The sequence below is a fragment of the Phalacrocorax carbo genome, chromosome 1 (genome assembly GCF_963921805.1).
Source record: "Phalacrocorax carbo chromosome 1, bPhaCar2.1, whole genome shotgun sequence".
NCBI classification, from domain to species: Eukaryota; Metazoa; Chordata; class Aves; order Suliformes; family Phalacrocoracidae; genus Phalacrocorax; species Phalacrocorax carbo.
This window is the reverse complement of record NC_087513.1, coordinates 52,946,558-52,969,391: the sequence shown is the minus strand read 5'-3', so window position 1 is coordinate 52,969,391 and position 22,834 is coordinate 52,946,558. Positions and strand designations below refer to the sequence as shown.

Below are 22,834 nucleotides of genomic sequence, written 5' to 3'. Positions count from 1 at the left end.
AAATATGAATTTTGGATGTTTCAGTGGATGGTTCAGTACTTAGGCATGCAAAATAAATTTCATACTACCTTCTAAATAGGGTGGTAATACACTGCAGACTAATTCTTCTCCTTTACATCAGAGGGAGTTTAATGAGGGAGCAAGTCGCTTCTCCCTGTTTCCCTCATCCCAGTACAACACAACTGCCAAAGAGGAAGGACTAGACTGTTAAGTCTCAGACCCTTACTGATCTATCAATTATACCTGAATTTTGAGTTGATGATGACAGAACCCGCACATCAATTTGGCTGGTTTTTCCACTGGGTAAGAATCCGTTCCTAGAGCTCAGAACGCGGTGTAATTTCCAGTCCACTCTAGAATGGAAATGGTGTAGCTAAAACATTGGGTATCTTGCCTTTCGAGCTAACTGCGCCAACTGTCTCCATGTTCCACGCTCACTGACTGGGAATCAGTCGCATTTGACTCAGCCCCAACAAACCTGCACTCAGGAAAGAATGTGAGCACGTGGTATTTTAAAAGTTACTGTAATGGCAAAAGTTGTCAGTATGCAGGCATACTAATAACTCTCTTTTCTAACATGATCATTTCAGCTTATTGAAGAAAATGAATGTCTCAAACAGGAACTGGCCAAAGCCAAAATGGCTCTTGCTGAGGTCCAGATGGAGAAAGACGCCCTGCTTCATCGTATAAAGGTGATGAATGCTGACCGTCAGTAGGACAGTGGTCTGTTGGTGCAAGGCATCATCAACAGAACTTCGGGTAATGGTGACATCCAAAATACTGTTTGGAAATTGCTGGAAGACATGGTTTTCTTTTTTTGTCACAGACGAAGTTTTCTCATTAAGAACAAAATATTTGTGAACTATTCTGAAAGTATCACTAAATGTAACTTTTTTCATCCCGTTTTAAACTGAAATGACTTTGGAAAAATTAGTTTATATTGTACTTTTTTGATTTACTGAAGAAAAAAAAATCATCTACTTCTAATATTATCAAAGGAGATGTTATTTTTTAAATGTTTTCTGAAAAGTGGATGGCTCAGCAATGAAAGAAGGTGCCTGGGTGCATAACTGAGTAAAATGTACCATGCCTCATTAACAAACTGTACCTCTGTTTGTTAAGGTTATGTTGTTTTATTATTACCAGAAGGTATCTATACAGGAGGCTGCATTTGCACTATGATGATATGGGCTAGACCCTCTAGAATAGTATAGCTACTAAAGATTAAAATACCAGCTCTAAACTGGCCCTAAATTCAGTGTAATTTGCCCAGAGAGGATTTTAATAATCCTCTGGTGCTATAGAGTCCCATATACCCCTTCCATATGCACTCCTAAAATACCACAGTAAATGCTGGAGAATTGAAGTAAGAGGGCAAACTACTGAGCTTTCCTTCTGCAGGAAGGTCCGCTGTAGCTGTACAGCTGATGTAACTGAGACATTGCCACTTTTTTGCCCCTCTCTCTGTGATGAGGATACAGCCCTGCAATAGAACCCAGCCCTTTGTGAAGGGTGAGCTTTGAAGCATTTTGCGCGCATGTCCGGTTGCTGCACAACTCGTCAGACGTGCCCAAGGATTTGGTCTAGTGTATTTAAATATGTAACATCAATGCCGGGGGGGGGGGAGAAATCCTATGAGGATTCATTAATTGTATATTGCTTTTTTTTGATAAAAAAGCTGTAGAGAATCATTTAATTACCCAATGAAATTGTGAGATTACATGAAATGTAATTATACAGTTTAAATCATGGGTGATTTGTAAAAATTGAACAATAATTTTCAGCTAAAAACTGGTACAGATGAATAAATAAAAAAGCACAACGCTGTAAAATAGAGAATACAAGAGTGTGCTTCTAAACCATTTAGGAAACAACATACAAACCCATACATGCCTGTAAGAGGTTGTTTTTGCTAGAAGTAAAAATGACTGAATAATTTAACTAGCGACCTTGAATCTGACAACTGAAAATCTTTTGTTACCACAATTGTTTCTGCTCCATGGGATGTTTGAGGGAAGTTTTTTTTTGGTAGATAGGCAGACAAATCTCAAAACCTATTTAGTATCCTGCAGTTTGACTTTGCATATTCAGGCTGTCAAACTAGCTTTAATTAAATGGTTTTCATTAAAACTTTTTGGAGGACACAGAATTTACACTGCTGAAAATAGTTATTGAAAATATGTAGAATTTTAATCAAGAACTCTGTGGAAGAACTGGTTCAGGCACTATTTTAAAGCCTGCCTTATGAAACCCTAGTTGAAATTCCCTTTAATGCCCATGGAAATTTTGATCTTATTATTCTGAATAAGATGAAAATTTATACACACAGTTGTTTCTAATAGAGAAACAAAATATTCATATTTCAAGAGGTATTTGAGACAACACAGTGTTAAATATGAGTAGTCCAATTTCACACAAATATTGTGTCAGATTCAGGGGAGGAGTTCTCGGCTGGTTTAATTCTGATTTGTACTATTAAAGTCAGTAATTCTTACTTGGTTTATCCCTGCCAAGATCTAGTTAGAATTATTCTGAAGAAGGGAATGTATAGAGTGCGCAGTAGCATGTTGCTGGAATAATACATTGAGAATTGTCTAATTTTTAAAAAGAAATAAACAGCAATATCAAATGCCTGTCCTTATTATTGCACAAGCTAGTACCTGCTTCTTTTGACAAAAACCAAACACAAACCAAACCCAAAACAACCCAAACCAGCTCCCCTTATTACAGATGTTGGAATTTTGGTGTCTCACTTTCTTGCACTTATTATAACTGAATACATTTCTACTTCATGGCAGTTTTGCAGTAATGAGCATCGTCTGTGAACAGCTCAGAAGAGGTGGGTGTGCTTGGTTGTGGACTTGACATTACTGAGAGTGATAGCACTGTGTCATGCTGAAATGAGTTTTGCTGTTGAAAAAAATGCAGGAGAGTTAGTGTATTAGTGTTTAGAAGTACAAAGTTAAACTAAGCCTTAATAGGTTATACTAAAAATGGCGATTAAAGGCCTCAGGTTAAATAAAAATGCTTAATTCATTCTCAGGGCTCTGCCAGTGTTCATAACCTTCCTAAATCCTAGAGGAAATGTGTACCATCAATGGAACAAAATGGAACAGAATTTGGAGAACTTGAGTGCAGAGAGAAAACTGACTCCAGAAGTCCTGCAGGCAAACTGTTAGCAAGCTGTACTCCACGCTTTCTGTGGAAATTTACATGGTCTACAGATTAGCTTAACTCTCGTTCAGCTTGTTGAGAAACACTGTTTTAATGTTTAATAAAGCTCACCTTGAAGAGGCCGTGCCCTTTCCCAGGCTGGGCCACTGAATCGTAGTGGCCTGCACTGTTCAGTTCTCACAGTAACTCTTAACGTTGCGGGTAAGCACAGATTTTAAATCAAAATCATGTGGCCTTACAGAATTACTTTCAAAAGGCCTGTTGGAGAGGCAGCTTTGTAGAGATCATGCCAGTTCTCCGGTGGCCCTGCTCTGGCTTCATGACAGTAGCTGTGCCAGTCCCTGGACTAAACCCACCGTGGCTGGTGGTACCAGGGGCTGTGGTACTGCCTGGGGTGGAGGGGGGACAATGACTGCTGCTTTTTTTTTTTTTTTTTTTTCCTTTTTTTTCTTAAGTCCTTTATTTCCTGGTCCTGTTAGCCATGCCTGTTTGTACACTGTCTTGCCTAGGAATTGACTTGCAGTCTTAAACTGGGATCATAATTGATCTCTAAAGGATAATTGCTACCTACAGAACGCTTCCTAAGTCTGACATGGTAATGGTTACCTCTAGTCGTAATAAATTCATAGTAAATGCAAGGGGCATGTGATCATAAAGTCAAAGACTTTATCAAGCATCTACAGTTCCAAGAGTACAAAGTGTGCAAACGTGTTGCAGAAGCAAACTCCTTGCAGTGACTAGATTTCAGGTTAAGTAATGATGAAGAAAATGGTTTCTATATTAAAAATGTGCTTGTATTGGTCTAGTTCTTAAAACATTGATCACAAAATGTTTGAAGTAGATATTCAGCTCACTGTTGCTACCTGCAAATTTTAGAGTACTTCAGAGTCCGATTCAGCTGTTGATATAAACCCATGTCTTTTGATCTATTGTAGGAACAGAAAATGACCTTGCTAATATGTTAAGTAGGAATGAAGTGGGTACTTGCTGTGAAAACCACTAATTCATCCCTCCCAGTAGAGAAATGAGTTTTTTTGTCAGCCCCGCCATACCACCTTATCTTTTTTTTGTTTTTCTTCCGACCCCTGCCACTTTACTTTTGCTGACGAGCTTTTGAACAGCAGCCCCATTCCTCTGCCTCAGTGCAGATACCTGTCATTGTGAACCTAGTAGCAGGCTTTGTAGTGCTGAGGCACATCTCTAATGTACTGAGGCAAACGTGGCTTCGGTGGTGCAGGCGATCTGCGCTAAGCCGCACTCCATTTACTTCTGTGGCAGTGTGCCTCCTGATCTTGCGTTACTTATTAACAAGATGGAATCTGAAAGCATGAGCAGCACAGAGGTCATGTTAATCAGTACTAAGGGATGCAAAAAATGTGTAGTGAAATGCTAGGGAATAGTGGTCTTGTGCTGGAGGAACAAATATCTGTTTGCTCAAACCAACAAAAAGAATACATCTTAAGATTAATAGTAAATAGAAGCTGCTTAGTTACAGTTCTATGTCTTTTTTAGCATTCATATGTAAAAACCACACATTTCTAAAATTATTTTCTAAAATTTGTTTCAGTGAATTAGTTAAATTTGATGGTCTCCTCATTGCATATAGAGGGCGAAACTTGCCGTCACTGTAGTGAATTATGGATTTATACAAGTTTCATGCAGCTTAAACTGCTTCCTGAGTGTAAGCAAGGTTTAGATGCCTTTGAGTTGTCTGGTTACTGATTAAACTCTTATTGGCTACAGTATATTTTGGATATTAAAAAATCAGGACAATTTTAATTATGACAGGTGTTTTTGGGACACTTTAAAAAAGATTTTTGCAACTTCAAGCTTCTCAAATACTATAGAACATCTTGCAAGTATGTGTCACATTACTTGCTAGCTGAAACAAGTTGCAGGAAGTGACTCTTCAAAAATCAACTAAACTCTTGATGGCTTGTGATCAATCTCTCCTGAAATAAGGGGAAACTTCTGCATCCCAAAGAGATGAATCTCTCATATTGCCAGCTGCTTAAATGGGTAAATATTAACTTTGTTAAAAGGTCAGTTTGGTTTTGTCTATCATTGTCCAAGCCATACCCAGCCACTTATATTAAAGTATCTGGTTTTTGTTATTTATTTGCTATCTCCTGCCTTTCGTTTTGTTGCCATCAGTCATTTTAGTATGAGCAGAAGTGGAGTATATGCATTTCCTCAAGCTTTCCCCATGTAATCTCAGTATTAAATCTGACGTTGTCTAAGAATTTCTGAGAGCATCGTTTTGGAAGTGAAAATCAGATGCATCACAGCTAGGTAAGAAACTGCTGAAACTGCTGATCGCTTTGTAAGGTGTATGCATGAGATAAGGACGAAGGCTGTATCTTCTGTGAGAGTGAGCTGGTAGTGTGGGGAGCAAAATGCGTGAACTGGTTAATGCAGTTTTTCTTGGTTAGAGTATGTTTGAAACCACCATGTTTTGATTTGAGTTAGTCGGTAAGGATTTTAAACGTTTGACATGGACATGTGGACAAATGAGCACTTCGGAAGCGGTAGCCTGAGCCAGTAAGTGCTGAATAACGAAGCAGCCTCCGAACAACTTATCCGTGGAACAAATCTGGGTGTCTTCACGTTGTCTGCGAACCTCAATACACCGTTACCATGGAAGGTGCAACTGTCGTAAATACTTTTATCACGGTATAATTATATTGTTCTAGTAACTGTTGGGGTTTTTGAGCACAGGAAAATACTTTTGCAATGAGAATTATCATATTGAAGTCTCTGATGGTTAATGTTTTGCTAATAAGGAAAACGGTGCTTAACCAGTTCTCAGAAGTATGAATCTTTCAGTCATTCTCCTTTTAAACACGATTAAAACATGGTGAGCAGAACTCTCCCCAGGTAGCCACCGCTAGATGGCAGTCCAAGAAGTCACTTGTGGCTTCATTTCCTCGCGGGTACCAGTGTGTCTTATTTCTTGACTCGCTAACAGTCTCATTAAACTAGAAAAAAATCAGGATACGATTTGGAGTTTGCATAAACTCTTGGTTATTAATTTCATAACATGATTTTAAATCGGGCTTTTTTCATTTTTAATTTATATAGCTTATATTTGTTTCTACTGCCTTCTTTATGGCATAGTAATTTTTTCCTCTTTAAATAAATCATATGAAATGCTTGAACATTGTTAGAAGAAACACTTTCTTCCCCCTTTCAGGTTTAAATAAATTCTAAAAAGATAGTTTTGTACATATGGTCCCTTTTATAGTAAAATGTTTATCTCATTTGTTGTGCTTCATCATTATCTGTTAAAATAAAAAGTTTAGGATTTTTTTCTGGTTTTCCTATCATTGCATAGATGAACAACTCCACCTTGATATCACCAATTTATCTGTTCAATTTCCTTGCTAACTAGAAAAAATCTGATTTTATTCTAGTCATTTTCAATAAAAGACGCATATATAGAGGTTTCCTGTGTTTCTTTGGCAATAACCAAACGTAATCCTTTACAAACACTTACCTTTGTTCGCTACCTTGCCCAGATGGTAGGTAATCTAACCAGATAGTTAATATAAACACTATAGTGTGTGGTATGTGATCTGGAGTCATTTCTTTTTATATCCCATTTGGTTATTCAAAAACTTGCAGCCAGAAGGACTAAGCAGAGAGAAAAGCAATCTATATAAAATTTACTGTAGGAATGGGGTTGCTTTATTTTTGTGAAATACTTAGAGAAAATAGCATAGAAAGCAGATGTCTCATAATTCCTCTGGATCTTAATGTGGTTTGTTCCTTCTACTTATTTTTAAATTTTATTTCTAATAAGAGATGGCAACTCAGGATAGGTACGATGGAGAGTTCTTTAAGGTGTCATCCTGCAATGACACATGCTAGAACGTGTTCCAGAATTTGACAATATACTGGACACCACCACAATCACAGCCACTTACCTGATCTGAATTTGGTAAAGAAATGAGGCTTTCCTTCTCTGGTCAAACTTAGCAGGAAGAGTCCTGAAAATTCATTTGCACGTAAAACATGAGATTTAATATTTCTGCAATAGTCACAAAAAAAAAAATAAAATCTATTCACAGACTTCTTGAGTACTTGAAAATATTTATACAACAGCTTTCTTAAAAATTGTAAAAAATATATAATCTCCAGCATTTAATTTCCTGTCCAGGAGTAATGTAAGAAATATGGTAACTTGCAAACAGGCACTGAGAAATTCTTTAAAGCCATATCAGAGCTATTTGCTTTAACTGGATCCTAAATTCTTCCAAATCACTAACAGCTGGTGACACATAACACTCTTGGAAAACTGCAAGTTAAGTTTCCAACTCGTATTAATATGACGATAAATATCAGTGGGCATGACCTGAATGGTGAGGTTCTTAAACCTTCCTTTGCAATTATCAGAAGCCTTTTCAGCTTATGCAACAGGAAAGTACTCCTTCAAAGTCATAACATTAAGAAGATTAAAAAAAACTCCTTGAAATGGGACTTGACAAAATATTTCAACAGGCACCGACAACGTAGAGTTAATCTCTTTTGCTTTTCCATTATGCAAAACATGTCCCTTATTTAGCTACTGTAAGTCACTGCTGTCAGGAAAGAGGAAAAAGGGAGAGGATTTGAAGTAAGTGTAGGGAAAACAATACATTAGAAAAAAGTGTGGGCACCTTATTCACGAAAACGTGTTCCTATCTGGCTGAACAGCTGCCACCCTTAATGGCATTGTGGCTGTCTTTAAACCTACAGCTGCTGGAATCAAAAGCAAGATTTTTACCTAGCAGCAATTAGTCATTTATAGGCAGTAACAGATCTTTTTCTTTTCTTCCCCATCTGGTGATAGAAACTTGTACGTGGAACAACACCATACTGTATGTCATAGCTGGCTACTAACTGACAGGCGCTGCCACTAGAGTATCACTGCCGTAATCTCCTGCTTTGCTGATGTCCCTTCACTTTAAAGACACTGGGAAACTTCTTGTGACAATCAGGAGAACCTACATAAAGTGAGATTTATGAATAACAGGAGGCTTAGTTATATTGGATACTGTGAGATCTCACCCATAGTACCATTCCTGAGATCCACGGGAAATGGGGCTGCCAGAACAATCTGAGACTGAAGCACTGGAGGTGACGTTACCAGCTGAAGTTAACCGAAGCCGCATATACTTAAAAAAGGGTGAGTCAGAGCTGTAACTCCAACATGTCCTAAGCATGATGTACGTTTTCAGTACAGCCATCTGAACAGGGTAATCTTCCCTGTGAGAAATATGGAATAATACTAAAGAAAAGAAGAAAGAAGAGAGTCAAAGCAAATTTTTATGAAAGGACGTTCAAAAATTGTGGTGAGAGGAAATGCCAATAAATGAAGACATGCTGAATAGTAAACCAGGTGGCATGTTTAGAAACCACGAAGACACGTATACACAATGTACATTAGATCAGGTACATTACAAAACATACCAGAAGATTAAAAATAACTGGAAAAGATGTAAAACCAATCCTATCAGAAACAAAAGAAGTTGACTTGGCTTCTAGAGTGGATCTGAATTTTTGTTTTCTTGCTAAAATGGCAGTGGAGGAGAAACAAACCATGTCATAAAAAGGTACTGGGCTAATGCAGGGTAGTGTCTTCACTGGGATATCGCTCAGAGAAGCAATAGTTTGATTAAATGCTAACGTCAAAATAAAACTGGGCAGTTCCATATCCTGCTGGTTCAATTTTTAAAATGTTTTATGGTATCTTCACCATAAAAAGGAAAAATGTGATAAAATAATAGGGTCACAGAAGCTCACTAATTTGCCATTACAAAACCTATTTTCAAGAAACTACAGTGCTTGGCAGGTTCAGAGGTGTGAAAGGGGAAACAAATGTAGGAAAAAATTCATCACAGCAGTTATCACATTTATCTGACTTAAGAATTTTCCTACTTGAATTATTCATCCTACTTCAGTTATTCACCCTGCTTTAATATAGTTTCATACACTCTTCTTATACTGCATCTCTCTATTGGAGGGGGATCTTTTTAGCTCCAATTTGTGGTATACTTAATTATTTGATTAAAGTTTACTTTGCATTAATTATTGCATATTTTTCTAGGATGATGCCAGCCTATTTGCATATCCGTTGCAGAGGATGTCTCTGCACACCCCTTCACAGAATATGGAAATAGAACATCTATCACAAATAGCTGTATCAGTTTTCTTCCTATGGAAACGAATCCAAAGATTAATTCCTAAATGCGTTTTGCTGAATCAGCTCCAGTTAGAAGAGTGTCATGGATGTGCTGGTATTCCTGTAATCCTCTCTGCTACCTTTGCTACTGAAGCTCTGGTGTACGTCAACACGCTATTGTGTTCTTATAAAATTTCTCTTACATTTAATATTTTTGGTGTACGATTCTGCCTCTGAGATCTTAGCTTTAACTTAGCTGCTGAATTAAAATTAGTAGGGCTATTTGCCTGGGGTCGATAGTCACCTTCAGTTCAGATAAATAATAAGTGTAAATCAAATGAATTGGCTGTTTTAGCCATAGACTTTACCAATTATTATTTTTGACCAAAACCTATTGTACTGTCTCAAGGCTGAAAATGAGGGACTTGTCATATTAGCAAACAAATTACTCATGCTAATGTTTTCCTCTGTAATCCAGTTACATGAGAGATAAATGAGATTTAGAAATTCACTGCATAACCACATCCTCTCATGCAAAAAGCAATAACTTTCTTCCCTAGGCAGTACAGGACTAGCTTTCAAATTTTAATAAACACTCTAGAATGTTGTTTTGTGGGGCTTGGAGAAGTAATTAAGAATGAAGAACCTTTTTACTGTTGTACTAACTGAATAAAAGATGTCAGGGGCCCTAATCTTGTGCTGGGAGAAAAGTATCAGCTTTACAAAAACACTATCTCCGATAAATTTGGTATTAATTGTTCCTCTTGGCAGATAGCAGAAGTACCCTTAACATCAGAGTCACTGTGTGGTTGTATATGTACTGTACAAAAACACTGCAATATTCTGTGTATTTAAATTTACATATGAAGACTACATTAAACTACACTGATACACAGGGTGGTATCCTGAGTCAAGAGAGATTAGCAGGATGATGAGCAAAGCTTACATAGCTATTGCTGTGCTACCACCAGTGTGCGCACGTAGGTAGCAGTCTCCATGCTAAAGGTAATTATCAGAATGAGAGCACACGCAAGCAAGCGTAATACAAAGCAACGCTAAGCCTGTTCTAAATTAAAATTTTTGTTTGAAAAAAACTTATTTATGTGTTTTAAGACTCTCCCCTGACAATTTTGTTGTGTTTCCCTAGTTCTTGTTTAGGAAAAAATAATGGATAATGGTTTTATATTTACCTTTTCCATACTACTTGTGATTTTATATGCTTCTATTCTATCTCCCTGTGGTTATAGTTTTTTTAAAGCTGAAGTGGCCTAGCCTATTTAGGCTATATAAATGCTGTACTATACATGATTATACCTCCTCCCCTTTATTGTATCTTGCTTAGTTCTGATGTAATCTTTTGAGACAGGACAAACAGAATGGTTTTATACATTGACTTAATGATGCTCATTTCCTTTCCTAATAATTCCCAATTATTTTGTCATTTTGATTACCATATAGCATTAAACAGACATTTTCATAGAAATATCCCCAATAATTTGAGATTATGGAGATGTGACAGTAGTTCTGGAATTGTAAAAGGGGAACCCAAAATCTCCCTCTCTGTTCCAACAGAGAAATTACTTTGCCAATGCTGAATTCCACCTCCTATTTTACTATCTACTAGAACACCACCACAATGTACTCTTCATAGTCAGTTTTAGTTCAAGCTATTCTGAAACCTGTTGTTTTACTAGCCAACTTTGTTACTTCACTTCATATTCTCTTCAGAGGCTCTTTATGTGCTTGCTGGACAGGGCAGGTCATAGGAGAGCCCTCTCCACAGCTGTCCCGACAACCTCTCACCACTGTGAAAACTGCCCATTCTTCCATTTTACTTTCCCTCCTTCAACCAATTGCCCATTCACAAGAGAATCATCCCTCTTACTCAGCAAAAGTTTAGCTTCTTTTAAAAGTATTCTGTAAGGTCCTTGTCAAAAGCTTTCTTGAAAGCTAAATACAAACTATTGATTGACTTGTCATTTTCCACATGTTCTTTGACTCCTTCAAAGAACTCTAATAGACATATAAGACATGACTTGCTTCTCCAAAAGCTGTACTGAATCTTCACTATTGTATGTAGCCAGATGTCTACCAATTTGCCAGGCATGGAAACCAGGCTCTGTAGTGCTCCAAATCCCCTTCAAGCCGCTCAAAAGTTATTAGCATCACATTTGCTACCCCCCACTCACCTAGTACCAAGGCCAACTGAAACAGTTGCACCTCACTGTTTTAATTTCATGAGCGTTAGATTTGAGCTTCCTTTAGACTCTTTGGGGAATTTAATCTGGTCCAGGCAAGTTGTTTTTATTTATTGATTTGTTTCAAAAAACTTTTCTTACAGGACTGTAACTTGAGTTAACCCACTAAGACTTGATGTCTAAAGAAAGGCCACGGTAATTGAAATAAAAACCACTTTTTCACCACATAATCATGTTTACTCAAAAAGAACTGGCCAGACCCAAGAAACCAGTGCAAAGCTAGCTAGCTGCATCACTTGTGTTACGAGTAACTATCAAAATTAGAAATTGCAAAGATTTGGTAAATTACAGCTAGTAAGAGAATCAGTGGAAGATTGTTCTTCATGGTATATTTGACAATGCTATATCCATTTGATTTTTGAGAAAAAAAAAAAACCAGTGCTGTGCCCATTTGGTTCCATGTTAATTCCCGCTGCAACATCAATCATAAGTTTCTCTTATCATCTATTTCTCCTTTCAGATATCTTCCTATTAGTCCTAGTTGTATCAACCTCTTACTGCCCAGCTCTCAGTCTGAGATTGATACCTTTTAAATACACATTGACAGTTCTGAGCCTTCCCAGATCGTTACCTAAATATATTCTATTCCCTTCTGTGTGCACAATTAATTCCCAGTAACCACTCTCTTTTGGACCCAATGAGGTCTGAAGCTCTGTGTGTTACAGAGCAGCGCAGCTGGAATTTCAAATACATTCTGCCTTATTGGTCATCATTGTGTATCCACAAGCGTAAACATACCTGCAGGATGTATGATGCGCAAGTGCTTGCTCAACCATTTCTGTTAATCCTGAGGAGTGATTTACCGCTATATATTCCTGTCTAACAGTTGCTATCAGTAGACACACAAACAGAATGGGAAGGACTGGCAGAATACCTCTGGCGTACAGTGCTGGTTCACCAGCTCCCCTGTGGTGACATTCCTGTATGCTACTGTTCAAGAGCCAAGGATAACTTCTGTGCACAATTTTAACAGCTGTCTGTACTTTGAGTTGCGGTCCCTCATCACTAGCTCATTTCAGCTGAGATTTCTCTATGATCCTTCTTTCAGGCAGTCAAAATCCGGTGTGTGGGCAATGTTGTACGTATCTTAAAGGGAAAACAAGACAAGGGAAAATGTTTTGAAGTCAAAAAGATGTTGCCCTGTATCAAAGGTAGAAACAAGTTATTTTTTATTGCAACAAGCTATGCATCGAGCAGTACAAGCAAAGCTTTAATACTGTATCTGTCAGCACACACCAGATTGGGGCGTCTAATCAGCATGCTGCTCTTACCCACTTGTATTCATATTTCATTCTGCATTCCTCTCTAATGCATGAAAAATAGTTTTAGGCATATTTTGATAGCAAACTGATGTAAACCTAGGACAGAGCAGAAGGATTGGATGAATAATTATACTGCTAATCCCACCTGCTGTCACACAAGAAATACATGTAAAAAAATGTATAGATATACCAGTTAATCTTAGCATCTGCCATCAGAGCAAAATTGCAATTGCACTGGAAATGGCACAGCAGACAAATTTGACTTACTGTCAGCACAATCCCATTGCTGTTTTCTGGAGGCTCAGCTCTCCAACGCAGACACAACCTGCAGCCTGGGCGTACTTGTGATTTTCGAGCAGTGGGACATACAGCCCTCTGGGGAACTCAGCACGCTTCCCATGGTATGTTCAGATGGCTCTGTAGGCCAGTGTCCAGCTGACAGAATAATGGTTTTATTTCTTGCCCTTCTTCAGTGTTTTCAGAGCCCCATGAGAATGATGTAGCGGGGCCAGTCAGTGCAAATGCTGAGACAGAGCCCTGCTGCTGTGCAACATCACTAAGGGACCATTTCCTTGCATGTTCTTTTCCATTACAAATTTACACCATTGTCAATGTGCCTCAAAGCAATTAAGTGTTCACAGAAAACATGATCTAGTCATAGTTGTACAGTCAGAGATAGGAGTGTTGTGGCCAAGTCATCAAAAATGGCTTTTTCCTTACGTTACTTCAGCTTCTACTTAATCTGATGAGTCCAAATATTCATGCCCTCTTTTGAAACTATAGCACTCTTGGTGTTTTTATATTCCTCATGAGTTACATTTAGTACGTTTAGTTTCTATCATTTTCTTTTACAGTGGAGGAGGATGTAAATCCTCTTGCATATTTCAGTGGTGAGAGCTAAACTAAGCAGCATGTAAGTACTGTGGTGTGTCCCAGGTATCCAAACTGAGGACCTGTCCACTGTGTCCATCTACCTTCTGAGAAAGGCCTTCAGCAGAAGGCCGATGTGCATCTTGGTTTCACCCTGACAGGGGAACCAGGACACGATGGGCGTTCCCGCCTGTCCTCAAGAGCTCAGATGCGCTCCTGGGACCTCTGCTTTGGGCGTAGCCTCTGAGCCGGATCTTTAGGTATCGCCTAGAAGAGCGGTGCATACACACAGCTAGTCATGGTTGTTGGAAGTTCATTGAGTCTTTTTTACACTGTGAGTATAGTGTAAAGACCAAAAGACACTATCGAGCCCGAAAAACTCTTGCCACCTCGGTGCGTGAGAAATAGCACTTCCCCTCAGGCACTCTGCAACCTTTGTCCCTGACTTAATATGGGTGTACGAAAATGAGAATAATAATTAAGCCTATCTAATGCTAATTTATTTTCTACTGACAAAACCACTAGATCAGGTGGTTTATTCCAGCATTTTGAGCTCTCAGAATATCTATCAGAATTTGTAACAGGGATCTTAGACCTTCCTTATATCTTTTCATGAGAGAATTGACAATAGAGAGTCCTCAAATATGAAGTCAATATGTTTGCTATTCTACACAATATTTTTAATATCACAGATTTCGGGTTTTTTTCAATATTTGCAACTCAGTTTTTCATATTTCTTCCATGCTCCTGCTTGAAAATATAGAGGGGAAAGTCACAGAATGTTAGAAAGCACTCATTTAATTTGCCTTTAAGCATGGCGGGCTGTAGGAGGAGGAAACCAAGAAGTTGTCACCCTGAAATAAGAACAAAGTCAAGTGATAGCTGCGTAGTAAAAACACTAAGGAAAGCCCTTGCTTATTACAGTCAATACCAGTCCTTCCAAATGACAAACCAGTTAAAGAATTTCTAGGTAGGCTAACTGCTTTCTCTGGTATTTTAGAAAATGGAAGAAAACAGAAGGTAAGGCATATGTTGTGTTAAGAGAAATTTTGAGATTGAAGGTGTGATGCCACTTAGACACTGACAGCTGCATTGGTCATAACTTAAAATGTCTTCACAAATACTAAAATGACAGAATCAAAATTCTGCTGGGGTATGGAACAGCACTGCTCAAAAAGCATACAATGTTTTGAAAGATCTCTTGTCTGTTTCAAAAATTATTTTCCTCATCTGTAACTGCTGCAAATAAGTCCATGTTTCTACTTTCTACATCTAGTTAACATATTTATCGTACGTATAATTTTAACACTCCACAGTGTTGTCCTCACATTACCAGGAACAAAGAGCATAAGACATTTAAAAACACAAAGGAGTCCACATGATCTAATAGGTTAGAACATTTACATTCAACTCAGTCTAGGTATGTTTTTTGGTTTGGGGCTTTTTTTTTTTCCCCTTACTAGAGTCCACTATCAATTTCATCTCTGGAAAGAGACCAACCCATGTTCTGAATTCTTCGCTTCAGCAGCCCTTAGAATTTATCCATATTTAACCCTTCCATTAAATAGTGCTGCTTAAAATTACTTTTCAAATTGATAGAACAGCTGCTTTCTGCTCTATTTGCTAATCAAACTAAATCCTTGTTTGGCCTTCGCCGTTTTGTTGGGCACTGGGCCGACGGATTTGCTTGGGTATGTTTTGAGCCTCGCTACATTCATAAAATCTTCCTGAATTTGCTGGCTACTGCATGCATCTGCTCCATTGATATTTCTCTCCCCATTCTCTGTACTGTTCTTCAACAGCTTTCTGGATGACCTTTTGAATTAGAGCACCGTCTTGAGATTTTATTTTCCCAAGAAGAATTATGTAACGTTTATACTGAGTCATATTTGCCATCTGCTGATCCAACCACATAAACAATCCAAATTCTTAAAAACCCTGAGTTTTCCTTAGTATCTGCTTCTAATCTAGTTTTTACAAATGTGCAGGTTTATGCACATACCCCTGCCTTACGAGTAGCTCTTCACAGAATGCTGGCACCTCTTCAGAGGCCCTCAACAAACTTGAAATCTATTCATGCAGAGCGTGCAGAGGATACATGTGAGAATGTGTTTATCAGGCAATGCACGTGATTGCATACAAAATCAAATGCAAGGCAGAAGTAAAGGGAAGTTATGACTACCTTAACAGAGGACACCAAGAAGCTTCAGAATGCAGGATTATTCTTACTTTATGGCCAACTTATTTGGAACTAGTTAATGCTCAAGTGGCTGGTAACAAGATACATAACTTTTTACTCCAGCTTTAAATGACTGTTTTCCACTGTGACTCTGCTCTGACTAAGAACTTAAACTGTAGATCCTAATTCATGTGATTATACATTTATTTATTTAAACTATAATGAAAGACTTGTGATCACAGAATCAGACCCTAAAAATGCTATTTATATCAGACTCTTTCAATCAGAAAGGCCACAGTTTATATAGTCTTCCCACCTGATAATTTTATGCCAGCGCTCAACTCTGTGTCCTGTCGACAACATGGGAGAAGACATGATTTCACATTCTGAAAATGCCAAACTATGTAAATTACATTTTCTAGTTAAAAAACAGATACTGTTTTGTTTCTGTGGACAACTATATGGAAACAAAAGGTCTCCATAATGATAATTTTTCTCCTTTGTAAGACAAAATCTGACCCCAGAAAGAAACTTCTATTGATTTTTAAGAGATTAAAATTGTTTATTTAGATGATAAAAATATGCAAACACCTGTAAAACTGTTACTGACAGGGACTAAACCCAATCATCTGTGAAGTCAACAAGGACATTACCATTGACTTGAAAGTGCCATAGGGCTGGAGTAATTAACACCCTCTCTGAAAACATAACATTAAAACCCGGCCTACCACAATGTTATTTTGCCATTGCTGTGCTTTACATCTTGTAAGCACAGTTCACGGGAGAAAGCCACTGGTCCCAGTGGGGGAACGGTAGGAGTCTTAACTTATTTGCCTGTTGTACTTACAGTTCTACATACACAAATTACTAAACTAAAACAGGAACATGGGGTTGTCATTTGGCTTTTCACACATGCACAGCACCAAGTGGTGCATTAAACAAGGACGTGCCTATGAGCTGGCCAGCACCGAATATTTTCAGCATAGCTTTTAAGAACCCAAAAGCCGTAAGGAATGATTAATTCCGGTGCCCGGAAAAGTCCTACAATTCAAAAGGCTACACGTTTGAAACCTGCAACAGAACCAGGAGTACCAGAACAAGGGATGACTAGCTCTGACACCAAATACATCGAGTTATGCCTCTCATCCTTTGAAACATTAAAAAGCCGCGATCCTGGCGTTTTCACGGGTGTGAGCCGCCCCGCCTGCCTGATTCGCCGAGCCAGCAACTCAGTTTTGCTCCTGACCTCGGCGGGGCCCGGATTTTCCTTTTGTCTACACCGCTTTGCTCAACGAAGCAACCCTGTTACCTGCGCCGGAGCGTCCTGCCGTGCTCCCGGGTGGGGCTAAGCCCCTGCTCGGGGGATCTCCTCGCACACACACGCAGCCCGCCACGGTCCCCTCAGCCCCGACCCACCCGCACCTGCTGCTGACTCGCCTCAGGCCGGGCGCGCCTCGGCACCCACCTCCGCGCTGCCCGCGCCCCTGCGGGGCTCGCCCGCCACTCCCGCAGCTCCCCTCCTGCCGCGCGGCGGGGCGGGGCAGCCCCTCCTCAGCGGTGGGAGGACCCCGCCACACCGGCACCCGGCTCCCTCCCTTCCCCTTCCGCAGAGCGAGGAGACACCACCTCCCCGGAGCAGCCCCCGAGCCCCCGCGGCGGCCGGTCCGCCCGGCTGGCGCTGGCGCTGGCGCCGCCACCCCGCAGCGCGCTCCCGCCGCCGGGGGCGAGGGCGACGCACCTGCCCGCCCGCCCCTCGCCCGCAGCAGCGGCCGGCGCCCGGCACCGCAGTGTTGCGCGAGGCGCGGCCGTTGGCGAGGGGCGGGGCGGGGCGGGGCTGGGCGGGCGGAGGCAGCGGGGGGCCGGGGCAGGCGGAGGGGGCGCCCAGCCCGGGCAGCCACTGAGAGCGCGCCAGCCGCGTCTTCCCCCGCAAAGGGCCTGGCAAGTCAGGGCTGCGCCTTTTCCGCCCCCCCGTCCCTCCCTTTTCCCGTCCGTTCGTGTGTTCGCGGGGGTCGTTACCCCCCTCATCCCGCCCGGCCACGGGCACGGGGGCTGAGGGTGCACCCCGCACCCTCCCCCTCCGCGGCCCCGTCCTCCAGGCCGGGGCTCGGGGTGTGTGCACGGGAGTGGGGGGGGGGGAGGTTCTTTATTGGCCTCGTCCTCCCCCCCTTCTCTTCCACACCCCACCCAGAAATGATCCAGTGAAACCAGGAGGAGGTGATTCTCCTCCTCCCTCCTGCTGCTCCTCCTGCTGGTCTGGAAGGGACTGCAGGAATCTGTGCTCTGCTCTGAGGCAGGCTCTGGGGAGGGGAGGACGTTCTGTGGAGAGAGGGGGCCGCGGGGGCCCGGGGTGTAGCTCTCCTGGTGCGCGGCGGGTGCGTGGGGGGCTGCTTGGTTCCTGACCATGGGGAAGGACCAGGAACTGCTGGAAGCTGCTCGCACTGGGAATGTGGCTCTGGTGGAGAAACTCCTCTCTGGGAGGAAAGGAGGGATCCTGGGCAGTGGATCTGGAGCTATTCCCTTATCCAGCTTACTGAGGTAGGGACATCGTTCCCCATCAGATGCCGGGGATATTAACCTCTTCTCCCCTGTCATCGTCATCGCCCCTCTCATCTTCATTTCCATTCCTCCATCCTTCATAGTAACAATAAATGGTTCACTCTCTAGCCAAGTACAAGTGTGGCTGTGTTTAAAGTCACAGGCAGTCATTTTATTAATACAGTGATCATGAATTTCTTGCCTTCAATGCGTCTGTAAGGTACTTGTTCATTCTGTTACTAGCTGTGGTGCAGAACTTATATTTTTATTGCTGGGCTGATATACACGACATACTAATTACCCTTCCTTTGATATTTCATCTTCAAATTGCTACTTTGAATCACAGATGGAAGCCTTAATCACAGACAAGGCATTGCATTGTGAAATTCTGTGTGAAAAGCCATAGCTTCACCCCATACCCTCACCCATAGTTGCTACCCTCACTTGCAGAAGAAATTAGGCATGCTGTAGTAATGAGCCTACAAAACAAAGAAAAGGAATCATTTTTATGAGAGATCATCGAGGCAGAGGAGGTGTAAAACTTATGGAGCAGGTTAGGTAAGAGCAGCATTACTTTCAAGGTACCAGGATTTAGTGGAGTGAAACTGGGTTATTGGCCATGTTGGGTGAAAGGACCGAACTTCAGTCATTAGTCATGTCTCAGGCAACCTACAGCATGGATTTGATGTTAAGTTTCATCATGCTCTTAAGTAAGAGCATTATCACAAGCATTTACGGCATTTGACAGTATGCAGACGAGCGAAGGTCTGCAGCACACAGTCCAGTGCTAGTGTTCAATACTACACTAGGCATAGCAAAAGAAGGCAAAATGAACTCAAACACTGTTGACCTAGAACTTGAATAAACTGGGGTTTTGGTTTGGTGTGTGGTTTTTCTTTTTTTTTTTTTTTTTCCTGGAAATAAAGAAGAGGCCTAGAGAAATGGAAATTGTTTAAATGAAAATATACTTATGATTCTATTGCCAGTACCTCATCATCAATATATTTCTATTATTTCAATGTTTCCTATCAGAGGAAATTTAGTGTAACTGTCAAAATTATACCTGTTTAAACTCCATTATAAAGTATTGCTATTTTAAAGCTGGTTTTAGTGCTGTAAACAACAGTTTAGATATTCATAGTTTACCAAAGTTCTGTGGTGCCCCAGTCCAATTAGTTATCGCACCATTGTTTGGTTACTAGCCGATTGACCAAAATCAAAACAGACCGTGCGATTGCTTTTTGTACTGTACTTGAATAGGCTGCTTAGCAAGGAATAAGGAATATGCCAGATAACTGGTTGAATTTAAAATATAAGTCTTCTTAAAATGAGATACCCATTTTTTTTTCTAAGTACAGAAGTAAGTTCACATCAGTACAATGACTAGCCATTTATAATCCAGTTCTGCTGCATGATTTGTATACTGACTTTCTTCAGGGCTAGTGCCTGTGCTATATTCTTGCACTCTTACTTTCATGTTGTATATCATAAGTTCTCTATATCCAGAGGAGTGTATTTGCTTGTGTTTTTTTTTTCTTACTAAACAGCAGTGTTTTACTTTGTGTATACGGAACACATTAAGCATGTGTTTTGTATATACAGATGGGTCATGACAGTCATTGTTACTCAGAATTTAAGTATTTTAGGTTGTGAACTCAAATGTAGTGGGTTTTTTTTCTGGAAGTGCACTTAGCTTAAAGAGAAGTAAAGCAAAGTAAAACATGCACGGTTTTATGATGTTACTTACAAATGTATAAAGAATGTGTATGGCTTCTGTAAACATAACTTCAAAAAAGAAAAGTAAAAATTTAGCATACAGTTGCTAAAATATTTCTAATTTTAAGTAAGTTATTTGAATACATTTGAAAAGAATTCAGTAATGGATTGATGGATAAACAGGCACAATCTAACACAGTATCAAACGTAATGCTTTTTAGAGGGAATCTTAATAATTTCATTGACTTCACCAGGAATGCTCAAAGTAGAAGCTAGTATGCATTAATGAAGGTGTTTTCAAGAAAGAATTACATGTGCTAGGTATTTTAATATGCCTTTTCTTTGGAGATGTTTCATGATCTAACTGATGCCAGTAATTGTGGATTACATCCAGAATGACATGCAAGATTAAGGTTGGCTCTATCTTGGTACAGAACACATGGAAACAAAAGAGGGTACTGAAAGGGAATCATACTAACTTCTTGATCCTCTTCAGGAAATCAACACTTACTGACAATAGCAAAGTTGTAGAAAAGCCGTAATTGTACGGTATCAAAGTCTGAATTTGAGGGAATCTGAAGATTTTTGTAATAGAAAACCAACTGAAGTAACTTACTAGTAGAGCTATACCAGTATTTTTTACGTACAGTTTATTAGACTAAATACTGCGTTTGAAAGTTATAATAAAAAAGGTAATAGAAAAATATAGGGACATATTTTTCTTCTTTTTACATACTCTTTAGGAATCATTGTGTTTGACAGTGACTCCTGGTGTTTCATGGATCATAATTACCGCTTGATTCCTAAAATGGTGCCCCTGAACTGTACCTGTCCCTTTATGGTGAGAAAGGTCCATGTTGCTTTTTCTTTCTCCTTTTGTCAATGCTGTTCCTGGCATGAGTTTGGAAAAGTGCAAGTCTTTGAGCATACAAATGGACCAATAATGTGCCTGATATGTTGGTCTAAGTAGCAGTACGCTTTCCCTTTGGATTTCTTGTAAGTGCTGGAGACAACTTGGTTTATGTGGCTGAACTCTCAATGGCTTGATGCCCTTTTGTGTGGAAATTTGCTTTGCAGCAATTATGTACCTTGTGAATGAAGTTTAATATTCATGAATTGGCAAACACACATCGATTGTTATCTGAACAAAGGAACAAAGTATCTGAGCTCTGATCTCCTATTTACTTTTTTATAACAATTTTTTTTTTTTTTACTCTTGATGCCTTGTATGGTACTTGGGGGAGGAAATAGGGCTAGCATTTTATGGTTGTTTTATAGTTGAACCTGTTCATTGATGTTAATTGCAGAGTAAATTATGTAATTTTTAAAGGGCTGACTTCTAACATAAAAGTCATTATATTAAATTATGACAACAGTTCGGGAAAACAACACTGTTTGAGAAGGCTGTTTAAGCACACATATAAATATATGAATGCCTGTGGGGATTTAAACACATGCTTAAAGCAGAGTATGTGTGAAGTGCATAGAAACGGTACATGCTTAATTAAGAAGTCTCATGCATCCAGGTAGCTGTAATAGATACTGTTTAAGACCTCATGCCCAAATTTATTTATTTAAAGCAATGACAACAAATCAGTGATGTTTGACTGTGTGGACACTCTAAGTTGTTTCAGTTCAGGAGAAGTATTGAAAGGCTCTGGGTCAGTTTGTGGCCCCCTACCTCAATCTCCATACCTTGCAATGGAATATAAAGATTGTGGGTGAACATGCTGAGGGTGAATTCCTCAGATGCAAAAGTTAGCATAAAGCATTGCAACATATTACAGCAAGTATAATCCTCAGGAAATACCTGCCATAGTGTAATTTACTTGCTTAAACCTGGGTATTTCTTGGCATTTTAGATGCCGATGAGTTTCTGAGGCATTTGCATAGGCTGACGGACTTTAACAAAGACCCATGCCCTGTGAAGAAGCAGCTAAATTCCAGGTGGGATACACTAGGACATCTGAAGATGTGTTACATGTGTGTATAGGCTATGGTCTGCCACCCAAAACAGTAGAGCAGGGCTGGGATCTGTTCTTTTATTATAGAACGAGGACACCTCAGAAAACATTGAGAGTTTAGATGACTGAACTGTAAGGGAGGTTTCTTTTCTCTGTTTCTTCTGGGATTCCACTTCTGGAATTGTTACACATTAGTATGTTAACTATGTTTCATATTAAAAACAAAATGTGGTTTTTAGGTGTGTAATAGATTGCAAAGAGAATTTTCAGATTTTTAAATAATTTCACTGGCTTTTATATTATTCCAGTATAACCATGAAAACTTGACAGTGAAATCCCACAGTCCCTCTAACAGAATATATAACTCAGTTCCCGTATCCCAAGTCCTTAAATGTACATCAAATGATTTAACACATAGAAAGAGTAAAGTGTTCCTAACAAAACTGGTATTTTTCATTTGCTTAATTTGATTATCTGCATATACAGAGCATATTTTTATTGACCAACCTGTTGTTCATTATTGGATATAGACAGGCTTCATTTCTTTCAAAGTGTTTTAGGAAAAATAGCTTTGAAGGCTTTCCTGTATCTCAGAGACCTTATATCATTTTGCCACGTTCAGTCATATGTGGATAGTTCTTAATTAAATGCTAATTTCAGTCTCTAAACTTTACCTGTTAAAAAAGCTTTGGATTTTTAACAGGACTATGGGG

At 39.7% G+C, this 22,834-nt stretch overlaps 2 protein-coding genes and 1 long non-coding RNA gene across 15 annotated transcripts in view; 2 read left to right on the top strand and 1 right to left on the bottom strand.

Annotated features, from left to right (window-relative positions):
• Window positions 1–2,629, top strand: part of BLTP3B (bridge-like lipid transfer protein family member 3B) — a 59,277-nt gene extending 56,648 nt beyond the window's left edge. For both annotated transcript variants that reach the window (XM_064451645.1, XM_064451656.1), the window contains one exon: window positions 591–2,629. In XM_064451645.1, coding sequence (XP_064307715.1) covers window positions 591–716 — 126 coding nt within the window. In that variant the 3' untranslated portion in view covers window positions 717–2,629. The remainder of the gene's footprint in view (window positions 1–590) is intronic.
• On the bottom strand, window positions 1,002–17,530 carry LOC135313382 (uncharacterized). Of its 6 annotated transcripts, none has more exons than XR_010373016.1 (5): window positions 17,372–17,530; window positions 12,334–12,681; window positions 8,224–8,443; window positions 7,101–7,163; window positions 1,002–6,152 (listed from the first exon to the last, which is right to left on the bottom strand). It is a non-coding gene; the product is annotated as an uncharacterized LOC135313382 (long non-coding RNA). The 6 variants fall into 6 exon arrangements; XR_010373020.1 differs by having other exon boundaries at window positions 12,470–12,681; XR_010373015.1 differs by lacking the exon at window positions 8,224–8,443 and having other exon boundaries at window positions 17,329–17,523.
• A 717-nt stretch (window positions 17,531–18,247) lies between these two features.
• Window positions 18,248–22,834, top strand: part of ANKS1B (ankyrin repeat and sterile alpha motif domain containing 1B) — a 444,006-nt gene continuing 439,419 nt past the window's right edge. For all 7 annotated transcript variants that reach the window (XM_064451622.1, XM_064451588.1, XM_064451615.1 and 4 more), the window contains exon 1: window positions 18,248–18,441. In XM_064451622.1, the coding sequence (XP_064307692.1) occupies window positions 18,308–18,441 (134 nt within the window). In that variant the 5' untranslated portion in view covers window positions 18,248–18,307. The remainder of the gene's footprint in view (window positions 18,442–22,834) is intronic.